Raw genomic sequence first — 16,775 nt, forward strand, 5'->3', positions numbered from 1 at the left:
TTTTTTTTTTTTCTCAGGACCACCATGATCTAAGCAGGTGTGTATTCTGAAAAAACTGACATGCTAATAGAGTCCATGTGAATGTTTTTTTTTTTTTTTTTTTTTGCAACTATTCTTAACATGTTAGATATTAAGTATCTCTACAGTTATTTCTAACATTCAACAGTGATGGACATATGTCATTAGGTCAGGCAGGGCACCCAACAAAGTGAATATAAAGAGATGGCTGTTATCAATGCAATGCAATGTGAAGACCCTTGTGCTTGTGGTTGACCCTGATTTTGAATTAATTTTTAGGTCTGGTAAGATCTTTCTTGCAGTTTGCATTAGCACTGGAGCAGGAAACATATGAAAGCTTTTGAGAAGTTGTTTTCCAGACCAGAAATCAATTATGTCTACCCTCAGCCTTGGCTTTTTTGATAACTCAATTTCTACTGTAAGAGTCAACAACCCATAGTGATTTCAGCTCAGTGCGAAGGTTTAGGGATTTTAAAAAAATGCATACTCTGTTTTAAAGAGTCCCTGACCACCTTTCTCACTGTGGTATCAACAAGTGGATGTGTATTCCCGTAATTTGGGACAAGGAAAAATATCCTGGAGAAATGGATAAATGATAGGGGAAAGTGGTAAGTTTGCACTGAAATAAGCCCTGATCTTTGACCACTGAAAAGCACCCCAGTGTGCTGCTGGGAATATACAACAGTAGAAGACAAATGAAACAGGACAACTGTAAAATTGGACCCAATTTTCCTCCAATTACAACCATAAGAAACAAGATCTTGTAATGTAAAACAGTAAAACAAGCATGGAATTATCAAATCTTTCAGTGGCATCCACCCCCCCCCCCCCCCCCATTGACATCAACACTAACATTCTTATAAAGCTAGAACAAAACAAGAGCTTTTTGAATTTGTAGTGAGCCTCTAACTGTTTAAAAGACTTATGTGAGTATAGTGGATAGTAGCATAGCTGTCAACAACACAATGCCTGTGATTAATGGAACTGGATGTATTCAACAACACATAGTATGCATTGCTTGGAAAACCTAGTACTTCCTAAACCGGACTGAGAGAATAATAGATACTGTGCCCCCCAAAAGTTTTTGGACACACAAATGATTAAACTAAGTGGAATTTATTCACAAGCACACTTTTCAGGCACAACCTTTCCCCCAAAAAGGTTTGTGAGGTTTAAAAAAATATAGATATACTATAATTAAAACATTATTTGGCCACTTTTTGGTTGTCAAATGTTAGTGGAACATGTCTGCTTGTAGCATCTTAACACATCCAGGTTTCTCCCAGAGAACGTAGCTTAATATGGACATGTAAACACATAGGCAGTGTTCTCGCAGGTTTTTGAAAAGTGTGCACGTACGTGAACAGACCGGATAACAAACGCCATAGGATGGAGCCAACACAGCGGATAGAATTCAACATTTCTGGGACTACAGTGGGAAAAGCACATACACTGATCAGCCACAACATTAAAACCACTGACAGGTGAAGTGAATAACATTTATTACCTCGTTACAATGGCACCTGTCAAGGGTTGGGATATATTAGGCAGCAAGTGAACAGTCAGTTCTTGAATTTAACGTGTTGTAAGCAGGAAAAATGGGCAAGCATAAAGATTCTGAGCGACTTTGACAAGGGCCAAATTGTGATGGCTAGACGACTGGGTCAGAGCATCTCCAAAACGGCAGGTCTTGTGGGGTGTTCCCGGTATGCAGTGGTTAGTACCTAAAAAGTGGTCCAAGGAATGACAACTTGTGAACTGGCGACAGGGTAATGGGCGCCCGAGGCTCACTGATGCATGTGGGGAGCGAAGGCTAGCCCATCTGGTCCGATCCCACAGAAGAGCTACTGCAACACAAATTGCTGAAAAACTTAATGCTGGCTATAACAGAAAGATGTCAGGACACACAGTGCTTCGCAGCTTGCTGCGTATGGGGCTGCATAGCCACAGACCGATCAGAGTGCCATGCTGACCCCTGTCCACCGCTGAAAGTGCCTACAATGGGCACGAGAGCGTCAGAACTGGACCATGGAGCAATGGAAGAAGGTGGCCTGGTCTGATGAATCACGTTTTATTTTAGATCATTTGGACGGCCGGGTGCGTGTGCGTCGTTTACCTGGGGAAGAGATGGCAGCAGGATGCTCCATGGGAAGAAGGCAGGTCAGCGGAGGCAGTGTGATGTTCTGGGCAATGTTCTGCTGGGAATCCTTGGGTCCTGGTACTCATGTGAATGTTACTTTGACACGTACCACCTACCTTAAGATTGTTGGAGACCACATACACCTCTTCATGGCAACGGTATTCCCTGATGGCAGTGGCCTCTTTCAGCAGAATAATGCATCCTGCCACACTGCAAAAAAATTTCAGGAATTGTTTGAGGAACATGACAAAGAGTGTGTTTACTTTGCCTCCAAATTCCCCAGATCTCAATCCAGTTGAGCATCTATGGGATGTGCTGGACCAACAGGTCCAATCCATGGAGGCCTCACATTGCAACTTACAGGACTTAAGGAATCTGCTGCTAAAATCTTGGTGCCAGATACCACAGGACACCTTCAGAGGTCTTGTAGAGTCCATTCCTCTATGGGTCAGAGCTGTTTTGGCTGCACGATGGGGACCTACACGATATTAGGCAGGTGGTTTTAATGTTGTTGTTGATCGGTGTACACTATAAACTATAACCATTTACACACACCAATGTAAAATATCAATGGTCCCTCACGTTCATGTATATGCGCTCCTATATTGAGGGAATCCCAGAGTTTCACATGAAAGGGAAACCCCACTATTGCAGCGCAATTCCTCTGGAGCTCGCGATAGAAAGTTAAGGAAACAAACAGTGCAACAACACTAGAATATCTGGAAATAAAGCAAAGCAACAGAAAATAAAACAGTGAAGTCTTCCTCGGATACTATGTTTGTTATTCACACTAGCGTCACGGTAAAATTATGTTGCTGTGGAGAAAGTTGCTTTTTCACCAAGCTGCATGTATACAGGAGTAGAGTATGTCTCTTATACAGTGCATCTAAACCACAATGCTGCTTTCTCGCAATATGCTGCTTTCTAGCAATAAGCAGCTTTCTAGCGTCCATGTAAACATAGTCATTGTGAATTTGGCATCAGTAGGTCGAAAGTTTTGCTGCTGAAATTGGTCTGTGCTTACCGAAACTAGAACCAGTGCCCCCGAAGCTGGAAGTGTTGTTGAACATGTGGGCTTGTCTGAGCTACTGTTTCCAGGTGAAATGTCCACAGAGGGCCAGCAAAAGTAATCTTAACTCTACCCTCCCAACCACAACCCTAAACCTAACCATCAGTGGAGTAAAAATTTAATTTTAGAGTGAAAATGCAACTTACAAAACATGATTAACTTTGTTTTTGTGAACACGATTACTTCTGGTTTCCATGGGCCCAGAACCTGTCTTGAAGGTTGCTTGTGGAACATCAGAGAAAGGTGGCCGTGGTTGGAATGATGCAAAAATGTCTAATGGGGGATGGCGCTTGTCAGTAATTTGGCAGTATGGGGTTGATTTCAGGATACATTCACCTTTGGAACCAACATGTTGATTTTATGTGTGATCGTGTTGGAAATTTTTACATTTTTAAGAAAATTGTGAGTCTAATTTACCTATACTAGTTGTGGATTAGTAAAAAACAAGGCAAATGTGGGAATATGTGCCTGGGATGGGATAGTACTCATTTAGTCTCCATCTGGGTTACTTAAAAGTATTTGAAATTTCCATCATGGAGGAAAAGGGGTCTTATATGACTTATGGATTAAGGTCATGGGATCAAAAGCAGGGCTGGCCACTCAGACTTTGAGTGATAGACCATTTGTGAAAAGTTAAAGGAAATCTCCTTTAGACTGTCATTTCTCCATTTATGTGATGGGAAATGGTTGTGCTTGGGATGGCAAAGGACCAACAGCTTAACGATTCAAATTTATTTTCTGAGTGGAGCACTTTGGTTCCCAGTGTAGTCTGAGAGAGTGGAATCTTTTGGATTTTTCAGCTGTTATTTCTACAGGTGAGAGTTCATTCACAGTTCAGCGCCAGTCTGGGAGCAAAGTAGAAATTCAAACCAATGATCTTTTGAGCTAAAAGATAGTTTTTGATGGTATGAATGTTGTGGAGGGCCCCATCCTCCAGCAAAGGGGCCCATTAACATCCACTGTTGTTAACATCACCCTTAACTGAGGTGTAAATCCTATGATGGACCAATTCATTGTACAACAGTTACATGTTTGGATTTGGGGGGCCTTCTAATGTTTATATCCCAGGGCCCAATGGTCCTTTGATCCAGTCCTGATTTACAATGACAGTGATTGAAGCACCAAATCGCTGTACTGTTGGTTGAACGTGAGAACTTCACTGTCTGCATTCGCATTGGTTGTTGCATTGCATCACCAGACTGATATCACTATAAATTTGGCTACAGTAGGACGACAGCTCGTTAGGTAAACTCGGTCTGTGCTTACAGACATTCGAAGCACTGACACCAGTAGGCAAATTGGAAAGTGTTTTTTTAAAGTATAGGCATGTGTAAGCTCCAGTTTCAGGGTGAAATGTCAAAGTTGTAAATTAAGTAATACAGTGAAGAATGCATATTTTATTAACTCTACCCCCAAACCCGAACTCCAACCCTAAACCTTCAATGGAATAAAAATATAAAAAATCTTAGGGGAAAAAAGCAACCCCTGAATCCTGTCACAGATAATGTGAGACATTTACTTCCTGGATTCAACACAGGACAAGAACCCATGTCTCTGACGCTACCGACTACACAACACGCTATCAGTCAAGCCACGAAAAAAGGTAAACACACTTGAAATGATGAGATATGGATCTTGTCAGAAACTTGGCAGAAAGGGGTCGGTTTCAAGGTACTTCAAGATTCTGTAGCGATCCTACCTTCCGTGTGATCATGTTGCCGTCGCTGACAATTTTCATCGCCAAATTGTCAACTCTCATTGAAAATGAATCGCACTCGTCACTTTGTTATTCCAAATCACTGTCAGTGTGAACATCCCTTTAAAAGGAAGTTGTAGAACTATAGTTGACCACTTACATTTTCCAGCATACACATTGTCACGCTTATTCAATACTTTATACATTTATGCCGTATTTGGATCCCGTACATTATTATTTGGTATTAGGTAATGATCTTTAGCTATGAAAGAGTAAGTAAGAAGATCCTTTGCCAGACATTTGTGGTTTTACTTCTTGATTCTGACTTTAAACAGTGCTGAGTATCCTTTAGCAACAAAGTAATACAATTTGATTAAATTCAGGACTTTAAGCTTCACGAAGCCTTTGCCTAGCAACATAATAACAGTATTCATATTGGATCGTAATTCAAGGCATGCGAAGCACATGGAGTCCACTTGCCTGGTGAGTCACATTCTGCGGACTCGAATAGGAGCTGAAGCAGATGTGCTGGCTCAGTGATGTCACCGCAATGTGTCAACAGGTTGGTAACAATGTGTTCAATGTGGGCCACATTATTCTAGTTTGGAAGATTCAAAAAAAATCACGGATTTGGTCAGTAGAGGCATTTTGTGTAGTTGTTAGTTTGTTTTATCTTTTCACATGCAATATGCTGTAGGTTAAGCAGCTAATAGTATATAATAACAGCTAAATCTTTCCACTCTCTATTTGTAATTCTTTACCTTCATCAACCATTATGGAACTTACTTGTCTTTTAGCAGATGGTTTAAAGATGCAGACAGGAAACATTAGAGGTCAAAAACCAATTAAACTAGTTCAAAGTCTTATAAAGGAACTTTTTTAGCAGACACTTTTACCTTAAGTGACTTATAGTACACTTTTAAGGGGACAGTTCCCCTAGTACAACCTGGGGATAGGTCCCTTGCTCAAGGGCACAATGAGGATTACTCATGTTCAGAGGCAGAGCTATGGGACAGGCAAGGCAAGCAATTGCCTGGGGCCCCAAGCTGGGAGAGGCCCCCCCGCGGGCGGCAATTACAGTAGTTCACATCAACGACACTTGAAACCAATGATTGGCAATGTAGACTAGAATCACATTTTCAAAAAAAAGCCCTAGGAGGCCTCCATCCCTTTAGCTTCGATCAAATTCAAGTAAGAGCGGGATGCAGGAACCATATAGAGGATGTCCGACGTACCAGTCTGTGAGTCAGAAGAGGAAAAAAGAAAGGAGGAAAAGATGAAGCCTGACAGTGCTGACTGGTCTAGAATCTGTCATTTTTACTGAATTATCCCTTCTCACGAAAAGATTGCCGAGTCGAGTCGTGATAGGCTATTGTTTACATTCACGGCACGTTATTCTCCATACAATTATTATTTAATCGCGACAAAATATAGCTACATCATTAGAAAGGCGTAATCTCCAGATTTGATATTTCACCACTGTTTTATGATCGAAATGTTACAGTGAGAGTAACTCCTTAATTTATATCAGGAGTACACATCTGACATGCAAAATCAAAATGAGAGTTATGGACATAAACAGGTTATGAAGATACACATGCCCATTAAAGTGAGCTCTCTTCTTTTTGTCATTGCGAGGCTTTAGCAAACAATGTCCATTAGTGCATTTAGAGACAATTTTATGGATTTTGATGTTTAATTCAAATTCCTTTAGAAAAGACTGGAATGCTATTCTGGGGCAGAATCACTAAGAATGAATTGCGCCTGGTAAAATCGTCATTTTTTGCATGCACTCTCTGCGCTGGTTTAGCACCCAATTTACTAAATAAATTATGCAGATCAGGCAATAGCACAAATATGCCCACAAAATCGCTGCTGAATGTAATTTGCATGAGCAAAACAATGCAGTAGACCTCCGTATTTGACACACCCTGCCAGGACTGTACAGCATCACTGTGATCCAGACGCCTGAATCATCTCTTAAACATGCAGAATGTGTACTTGACTACACCGCACATCTGGATATGTGCCAGGTTATAACGCTCTTTTCCATCACTTGATCATTATTAGATTAATTACTGCTGATATGATCAGTTGAAAATGTTCAGAAACATCTCTTATAAATAAAATTCATTTTACTGCCTCTTTCACTCGCAATAATAGAGCAATCTAAATTGTGCCTGGCAATTTTTGTGAATGAAGCGCAATCTACAATAAGACTAATTTACATCGAAACGAGGCATTTACATAGAAAGTTTTTTTCTTTTTTTTTTGCCTAGGGCACCCAGAGTCCCTAGAATCGCCTTTGCTCATGTTCACTCGAACCAGCCACCTCTCATTTATCAGTATTAAGTTTTAGCTTCCTTTCCTTGGAAGGTTTCCTCAACACAGTTTCATGTTGGCTTGTATTGATTTTCAGTTTCTTGTAACATGATGCAAGAGCTCAGCTCTTCGAGTGGGTAATGCATTTTGAGCAGAAGTGGGACATTTCAGGATGCAAGCTTAAAATAAACTCATGTTTTGAGCCAAAAATGAAAATGCAATATGCAGCAACCAAAAAGGAATGCATATACAGCCATTTTCTGAAATTGTGGGCCGCCAACACAAAATCAATTATATTCATCTCACTTTTATACACTCTAAATATGCATCTTATCTGAGATGCACATTTGTGCGGCACGAATAAAGCCTGGTGTCATGACTAGTGTGAGCCATCACAGAACCACTTGCGCCAGGGATCCACTCTGCTGGATTATTTTGACATGCGCCAAAATAAAGGTTTTTCAAATACACAATCACATTTACTAAAATTGATCATGATTTTACAGCAGTTACAGTAACTGTGTTACTTTGACAAAAAGGTTGCAGTTTCATATTAAATATGCCAATCTATTAGGTGGAATCTATTATCTCTATTATATCAATATTTCTTAATATTTTTTAAATTCACAGTATACCAACCTTTTCAGTCCCCACTACACGACTGTGAATGACCACACTTTTTATACACCATACCAAGATTCAGATTCTTACTTGAACTATTGTGCACAGGTTGAACTTATTTACCCTCATAAAAAATTATTAACCAAAGAAAATGCAAGGAACAAGCTGTCATGAATGATGTCCGCTCCTTTTTGCACAGTGGCCAAATATGTCCAAATGTATCATAAATAAATCTGTCATAGAGGATCATAGCACAACTACAAACTGGAGAATCAAAGTAATTTCTTCGAACTATTGTTTCAGTCGTGGATATTGTCTTATTGTTCGCTTGGCGGGAAGACGTAAACCAAAGGGTTTCGATCCATTCCTGATGAGAACTGAGAAATGAGTTCAGCTCGAAATCTTTGATCATGGAACCTCAGAGCTCAGTTTGGATTAGTAACAAGAGGACATTCCTAACCTTTGGTAATGGTTCAACAAGTGTATGACTAATGTGGCCAAAATGTCCGATTGCACTTTTATTGCATCTGTTATAATATTGACTTACAGTGGGAACTGTTGCACCCCACCCTTCAGTGAAACTGCACACCAGTTTTCCCACAGCTGGCCTACAAGGCTGCTTGAGCAGATTATGAATGCATGTAGTCAAGAGTGAAAGAGACTGACCAGTGTTGGGGAGTGAGGGCGCCTTCACACAACAGTTTACACTGTGTTAGAGAACACTACAAATCCATTTCAATTTCTGTGTAAATTTCGAATTCAGGGTGGACTGTGTGTTGGAAGGATCTAGAGAAAAATGTGACCAGGGTTTGAGAAAGTGTGACCAGAAGGTTGAGAACATTTCAAGAGGTGGGTCTTTTGGGATGAGGTTGTGCTTTGGGAAATGGAGCTTACGCATTCCTATCCATCAACAATTCTGTCAAAGTTTTTTTTTTTTTTTTTTTTTACTCTAATTTACTAAACTTAGTAACACAACTTATTTACCACATTTTATGGAAATAAAGTTGCACCTGGTCAAAATAGCATTGTTGATATGTTGCATCTGTGTAGAAGTTGCACTGATAGCCTGACAGAGGCTCCGTGAAGATTACCTCAAGATCTATGCATCCTATCACGTATTTTGGGTCATTTTAATCAGGAGCATATGCTTTAAGTAATCGCATGTAACCGTTTTGTTGATGTTTAATAAAAAACAAAAAAATAAGCCACATCTGTTCATAACATGTATATCTGTGTGCTTAATGTACAAATAAACTCAATATTTAGTTTGTGTGTAAAATAATATGCCTTTTGTATTCTATTCCTTAATATTAACGACTGTTGATCAATATCTGATATTGGCAACCCTATTTGCTATGCACTAATTGTCCAGTTCACTGGCTGTTTTTACTAGGGGTGTGATGAAACATCATTTTGTGGGGATGTAAGTAGTTGCATGTGACAGTGGCCTTAGAGTATTTGTAATCCTGTTAGCAAAATAATGTTATGATGCACAGAATATTTAAATAAAATACTTGCAAAAAGTACTTTGTTTATGCAAAATACTCTGAAAAGGCTACTTAAAAATGCCACTACTGTTTGTATAACAGATTTTTTCACCTGTTTGTGTATATGCCTTTGAGTTTGGGTTTGCAGTGTGTTGGACCAGCCGTCATCAATTATATTATAATTACATTATGCTTGGCAGCTTGGACTATTCAGATGATGAAAATCATATATTCCAGAAAATACGAAATTTACCTTTTCAGAAGTGTAGTAGCTCAGCTGTTTTCAAAACAGTGCACATTTTTCAGTAACATGCTAATTTTTTCCAACAAGTTGTGGGGTAGCATAAAAAAACGCTACATCACAGATTTTTAATGTCACATTGTTTTATGTTCAAGAAAACTGAGGCAGTCAAACATGCTTTCCTAGAATGTCCTCTCTCTCTCTCTCAAGTAGTGTTGGTAAGTCCAATTCATTTCAGTGAATCAGTTCATTCTGGTGGTTTGTTTTAATTAATCAGATTGTTCAGAACTCACAAAAGTCACTGCATGTCACTTTACTTTTTGGCAAACTTGCAGCAAATTGTCCATTGTTGCCAAAGGTTTGCTGCAGGTTCACCACTACCAGTGAAGAGCTGCAAAATTCTGGCAAACATTTGCGGCAGATCACAAGCTCATTTGGATGTGAAAATAATGAGTGGCAAATTTTCATTAAGTTTGTGGCTAGTTTGCCTGAACTCTAGATTTTTTGTAAGGGTACTACTACTGCTGCTTATCTCTGTTATCGATTAATCCCCTTGTTCTAGTTTGATGCTATCACCCTTGTTAAGATCCTCGTTGTTTTTGTACAAAAATACTACTCTATTTTTGAAATTATATAATATGATAATTATCTAAAGGATTCTGTCCCATTAAATAGCTTCAATGCAGTTAACTTGTTTTTGTTAGTAGCTTGTAGTGTTGCTGACTACTTTTTCAAAAAGATACATAGCTTGAATGCTTTTAACAACAGTAAATGATCTTATCACTTTGAAAACAAGCTCCTTTATAAAAAATAAAAAAAAGTGTATGTCCTCACAAATGTTGTTTCCTTCTTTTCTGTTGTCCTAGGAAAGGGTAGTTCCAGTATCTCTTCCGACGTGAGCTCGAGCACTGATCACACACCCACAAAAGCTCCCAAGAATGTGGCTACCAGTGAAGGTAGAGCATCTGGACCTCATTATGAGCCAAACTGGCTGCTTAACTCTCCTTCTTTCCCTTTTCCCTCTCTCACCATCTCTCTTTCTTGCTTTATGAAATGCTTAACATTTTGGAGAGAACTTATGTGCTCCTAGGATAACCTGGAAATTGAGAACAAAGTCAACATTCCCATAAGAACTAACCTGTGGGCCATTTGTCTTGTGAGTGAGCTAAGAAGAAAAATCCCCAGGGCAGGTTAATATCTGGATATTAGCTGCAAGACCACAGTGCTTGTGTGGCTGTTTTTGTTAAAGTTTTTCGTTAAATTAGGAAAACATCATCGAGATGCTTTTACATTAGAGTGGTGTAGACATTATCCATGCATCCCCATGCTGTACTGTAAAAACAGTTAATAAAAAAGTCAGTTAATCCATTAATCCCTGTGTGAGTTTTTCTTGGCTTATGCATCATAGATATACATGTACTGCGATCTGTACTAGTACAGGACCTCCCCAGCATACATATCCCACATATGAAACTAGCCCAGAGTTGTAAAATGATATATGCATAATCATTGTGGTTTTTCATAATTTGACCCATCACAAGTACATTTAAAGACTAAAGTTATTATATTTATCAGTACATTTTTAAACAAATTTGTTCATTTATTGGTTGCATACCCTTTTTGGTCTTTTTCCCATAAATCTTGGCTACAAAATGCTTGTAAATGTATTTACTATGTATTTGGCATGGGTTCTGGGTCTGTTGGGTACTGTGCAGAGCCCACTGCCTTATCTCAGATAGCACCAACACACTCTCACGGAGAAATCGTACAGATTTGAACGAGTTGGCTATATCGTAATTGGTACGACTTTTGCAATAGCCGATCAGGTGACTTTGCCTTGTCTCCTTTTAAAATGCGACAGTTACTTTCTTCCATCATACAAAACATACTCTTTACGCTTCAAATCATCCTTACAGACTCTACTCTATGGTTAGGTTGAGATATGGGGTTTGGGTTTGGGCAAAAAATTTATAAGCATGTACACATATCTGAGACAGAGAACTTTCTCTTACTTCCGCATTACACATCTGGGTATTTGCATGTATCGAATTTGTACAACTTCTCATGAGATCGCGTTGGAAAGCACACATACAGTACATTGATGAAACATCTGCTTTATGTGATGTGTTAGTTTTCATTTGGAATATAATTTTTAGAGCGTTTGTGATCATCTGCATTATATGTTGTCAAGAAATCCCATGTCGGAAATATGTACCCAGACAGAACACGTACATCTCCAAGATGTCTGTTTTAGATCTTTTTATCTGGAAAGCATCACAATCTAATTAACATCTGCTAAACACCTTAAAAAGATCAGATTTAAAAACATTCGAAATCATAAACATCTTAAAAACATCTGCTAAATATCTAATTGACATCCGAGACATACTTATTGACATATGTCTTATAGATGTATTCCAGATGAGCAAACAACGTAAAAAACACGTCTTCCAGATGTAAACAAACACATCAAATAGATATCTGGGTGATGTGCTATCCGGGTAGGGACACTTTCTGTAGTGTCTTTATTTATCAACTCCTGTAAGAAGGCTGTCTTGTTTATAATGCATGGAGATGTGTGTTTTTTGCTGTTTTCGGTTTTAATATCAATATGTGGTTGGGTGCTAGCACAGCTCTCTTTTCCAGACTGGCACAGTTCACGTTATTTTACACACCCCACTCAGGCTTCTTGCCAGTGGAATCGGGTCCAACCTTGTATTGTCTCCATAATGGTGCATCTGTTGTATGTGAATATGTGTGCATGTGTAAAAGACTGAGCCAGGTGCTAATAGAGTGTGACCTGTGATTATGTTCGTAGTATTTCAGAGATTTCTTGGCTCAGACAGGTGGGATACGGAATATTAACACGTTTCACTAGGCAACGCCCAGCATTAATGAGGGCAGCACAGTGTGTGTAAAGCAGCCAATTGTTCTTGTGGTTCAGTCAGGGTAGCTCAATACATTAGGGAAATGAAAATGAGGTTAAATTCAATATTTAGGGCTATGATTAGGTACTTAGGCTGTGTTAAAAACATGGAAACTCTGACACCATAAACTTAACAAAGAAATAAAGTGATCACATAAAAAGGTTGAAATGTTAAGTATGCAACACTGGCCTTAGTAGAGCCAGTTAGCTAAGGGAGCTAAGCTAGTTGCTAGGGAACCACCTCAAAAAATGTTCAACTGTAATAGCTCTTTTTAAGTCAACATGAAACGGCATTCACGATCCATTTTACTTTCATCATGTGACATTGTTCAGAATGAAAGAGGATCCTCAATGAGAAAAAATGTAGGGCGAGATTTTGAGGAGGCTTTTTGACTGGGACGTGGAGACAAAATATCTAAATAGTTGTTAACATTATCCAATAGCATGCACTGCCTAAGAGACATCAGCCAAAAAGAAAGTCGTTTCAGAGGCAGAACAATTTATTACATTTTGATAAATGATGATTTATGGATTAACATACACTGATGAATCATGCACCGTGAGACCAGAAACGTGTATTAAGAAAGCAAATAGGGTCCATTTTGATTTCATATTTACTTAAAAGGGCAAAAGCACATTGAAAATGGATATCCTGCATGTCTCATTCTTAATAATTACATTTAGCATTCAGATCTTCCAGTCAAAGCCTGTAATAGTTCTCATTTATACCAATATAGGAATCCACTGTGAATTATTTTTATCTCGATATATGGCCACAGATAAAGGTCAGAGTGATTTATTTTTATGAACAATATTCAGACATGTGCACACAGGCAAACACACAATGTAAAGACCTCAAATCCCTCTATATTTATGCCTTCAGCGAAGGATGAAATCCACTTGTGTGGGTCGAAGCTTCCCACAGGTTAACAAACACCTGCTCTATTGAGTGTTTGTAAACCATCAGGTCATTATATTTCATACTGTCAGTCTGGAGACTGTTTGTCCACAGTGATGTGTACTTCCTCCAAGTATGGATATGCCACAAACATGCATTATGCCTGGAGGACTGACAGAGTAATTGTGCATGTCCTATTCTTTCTCTGATAAATCATCTATACTGTATGTGTTAATGATGGAACTTAGAAAGTTACCATTGTATATAGAGCAGTTTTATTCACTTTTTTTTTTATTTATTTATTTATTTTTTTTTTTGTTTTTTTTTTTTGGTTGAGGCACATGCATGGATTAAATTACATGAATACTACATGAATAAAGAAAACATTCAGAACTTACTTTTTGACTGGTTTTACTTCAGAATGCATAAAACTTTATTGCATTATGTTTAAACGTGATTACCTCACACAAAAGTACTATAGTGGAACATGTTACTCCAAGTAACTTCAAAGAATGCCATGTTATTATCCCAAAACCGTAGTATTACAGTAGTACATGTCCAAAAAACATTGGAATACCATAGTGCTTCATGCACTTTTACTTGGACTATTTTAAAATGTACTTTGTATTTAAATGTAATAATTTTTTGAAAAGTGTCTCAGCTCAAAGTGCCATGTTCATTGAATGGTATCGGCAAAGCATTATGGAAATTATCTACTTTTAAACCATAAATGGTATTTTATGAAGGTAAATGAAGACCCTTTATATTGCATAGTCAGATAACTTTAAAAATAATACAATTATAAAAAGTAGTCAGCAACACTACAAGCTACTAACAAAAATGTATAATTATGCCTAACTGACTGGACCTACTTTATAGGTATCTTTAACTACTGTGTACTTACATTGAAATAAATACAATGTACTTATTGTGTAGCTACATTTTGTTCTGCAGAATTCTTACAAGATTCACATTTGCTGCTACTGAGGTTGAGGTACAGGTAGGTTTAGAGGTTAGGGGTTAGGGGTTAGGGTTTAGGGTAAGGGTTGGGTTAGGTTAAGGGTTAGTGGTAAGGTTAACAATGTAACTACATACAGTATGTAATTAATACAGGTACTTTAAATGTAAGTACAATGCGTATGTACATAATAAGTACATTGTAAGGGTAGGGGTTAGGGTTACATTGTTAGGGTTGGATTAGGTTTAGAGGTTAGGGGTAAGGTTAGGGTTTAGGGTAAGGTTAGAGGTTAGGGGTAAGGTTAACAATGTAACTACAGAAGTATTTAATTGTAGGTAATTTAAATTTAAGTACAATGACTCAACACATATGTACATAATAAGTACATTGTATCAAATGCTTAAGTACATAGTATTTAAAGACATCTACTATAAAGAAGGTCCAACTGACCTTAACAGGGAACAAATTGTGTGATCATGGGCAGTACTTACACTGCAAAAAATGTTTTGTCAGGTAGCCTAAAAATTGTGAGTCATGTGGTAACATTGAAATTAACTGATTTTATTCCATTCAAAAAAGTTATTTACTTGTGGAGTAGAACTATAAATGTATTTACAACAAGTAAAAATAGATCATTGAGGTAACAATTGCAGGTTACCACTTTTTTCAGTGTAGTTTGAACATTATCTTCTCCATTTAACATTAAATGCCAACCAGCTTTCTAAAGTATGGGACAATTACATAGTCCAGAACTACCAGACCTAAATACTTAGGTTGCCTTCTGCCAACCATCTTACCCTACTGTTGGATAGTTCTAAATTGAAAATCCATCAATCCCATTTTTGGCCCACTCAGTGAATGAAAAGAGACTAGTAGAGCCAAATGGCAGATGATTTTCCTCTATTGGTAGGTTATACAGCATTAGTGGTTGATTATGAATGTCTCAGCACTTCTCAGATGGAGCGCTGTAGAGGTTTGGTAGTTATCTCAGCGAGCACACGTTTTAAACACCTGGAGTCTTTGTCTGTTTTCCACAATCTCTGTCACATCTGGTTGTTCAACTGGAGTATGGACCAGTAGATAGACCACCCTGCTTCATCATAAACTTCAGGGGATATTTGAGGGTTTATACCAAAGAATACCATAAAACTAATAAAAGAGCCTAAAGAGCCTACGAAAGATAATGCTCAATGGAACATCTCAAATATCTTCCAATTCAATGGAAAATATGTTAAGTTAGACAAATCTTCTAAAGTAGAGAGCTTTTTTTTATTTTTTAGAAGGAACTGCTTTGCCAGCAAATCACCTGTTCTTTGTTTCTAGCCCTTAAACAGGCAAGAGTGGAAAATGATTAGCAAAAAATAATTTCATGTCACTTTTTATATCATTTGGACTGTGTGTGAGTGTGTGTGTGAGTGTGTGAGTTAGTGTGTGAGAGAGTTTGTGAGTGAGTGTGTGTGAGTATGACTGTGTGTGTGTGTGTGTGTGTGTGTGTGAGAGAGAGAGAGAGAGAGAGAGTGTGTGTGTGTGTGTGTGTGTGTGTGTGAGAGAGAGAGAGAGTGTGTGTGTATGTGTGTGTATGTGTGTGTGTGAGTATGTGAGAGTGTGTGAGTGTGTGAGTGAGTGTGTGAGAGTGTGTGTGTGAGTGGGGGTTTGGGTGGTTTACGAGGACATTTTTTGAGGTTACAAACTGGTAATTACAAAGGTATTATGTTATAAATGTGGTTTATGAGGACATTTCTAGTGTCCCCATAATTCAAATAGCTTAAAAAAAAAAAATACTAAACAATGTTTTTTTGAAAATGTAAAAATGCAGAAAGTTTTTTGTGAGGGTTAGGTTTAGGGGTAGGGTTAGGGTTAGGGGACAGAATCTATAGTTCGTACAGTATAAAAATCATTATGTCTATGGGGAGTCCTCATAAGGATAGCCACACCAACATGCGAGTGTGTGCGAATGTGTGTGTGAGTGTGTGTGTGTGTGTGTGTGAGAGAGAGAGAGAGAGAGTGTGTGTGTGTGTGTGTGTGTGTGTTAGAGTGAGAGTGTGTGTTTGCAAAAAGTACACAGAAATTATACTTAAGTGAAAGTATGGATACTGAGTGAAAATTTTACTCAATTAAAAGTCCAAGAATCTAGCCAGAAACATACTTAAGTGAAAGTAAAAAAATTATTCACATTAAATTGTACATAAGTATTAAAAAAGTCAAAAGTAACTTTTGAATGAAATCAAGAGAAGAGATTGTGTAAGAGAGGATGTTGTTAAGTCGCTTTTTTACTGTCTCTGACGACCGTCATATTTCTCCCCCAGTGACATTCGCAACCTGGTCAAAGAATCATGTTACAATAACTACATTTTTGCAAAATGATTTTTATATGGCCTGTTGTACGTAACACAGCAATT

General features: G+C 38.2%; 1 protein-coding gene across 5 annotated transcripts in view; it reads left to right on the forward strand.

The window, feature by feature from the left end:
* Positions 1-16,775, forward strand: part of LOC127431511 (F-box/LRR-repeat protein 7-like) — a 70,037-nt gene that overhangs the window by 5,053 nt on the left and 48,209 nt on the right. For all 5 annotated transcript variants that reach the window (XR_007895617.1, XR_007895618.1, XR_007895619.1 and 2 more), the window contains one exon: positions 10,461-10,550. Coding sequence is in view for 1 of the 5 variants with exons in the window: in XM_051681950.1 (XP_051537910.1) it covers positions 10,461-10,550 (90 nt within the window). In the remaining 4 variants the exon portion in view is untranslated. The remainder of the gene's footprint in view (positions 1-10,460; positions 10,551-16,775) is intronic.

The sequence above is a fragment of the Myxocyprinus asiaticus genome, chromosome 41, assembly GCF_019703515.2.
Source record: "Myxocyprinus asiaticus isolate MX2 ecotype Aquarium Trade chromosome 41, UBuf_Myxa_2, whole genome shotgun sequence".
NCBI lineage: Eukaryota > Metazoa > Chordata > Actinopteri > Cypriniformes > Catostomidae > Myxocyprinus > Myxocyprinus asiaticus.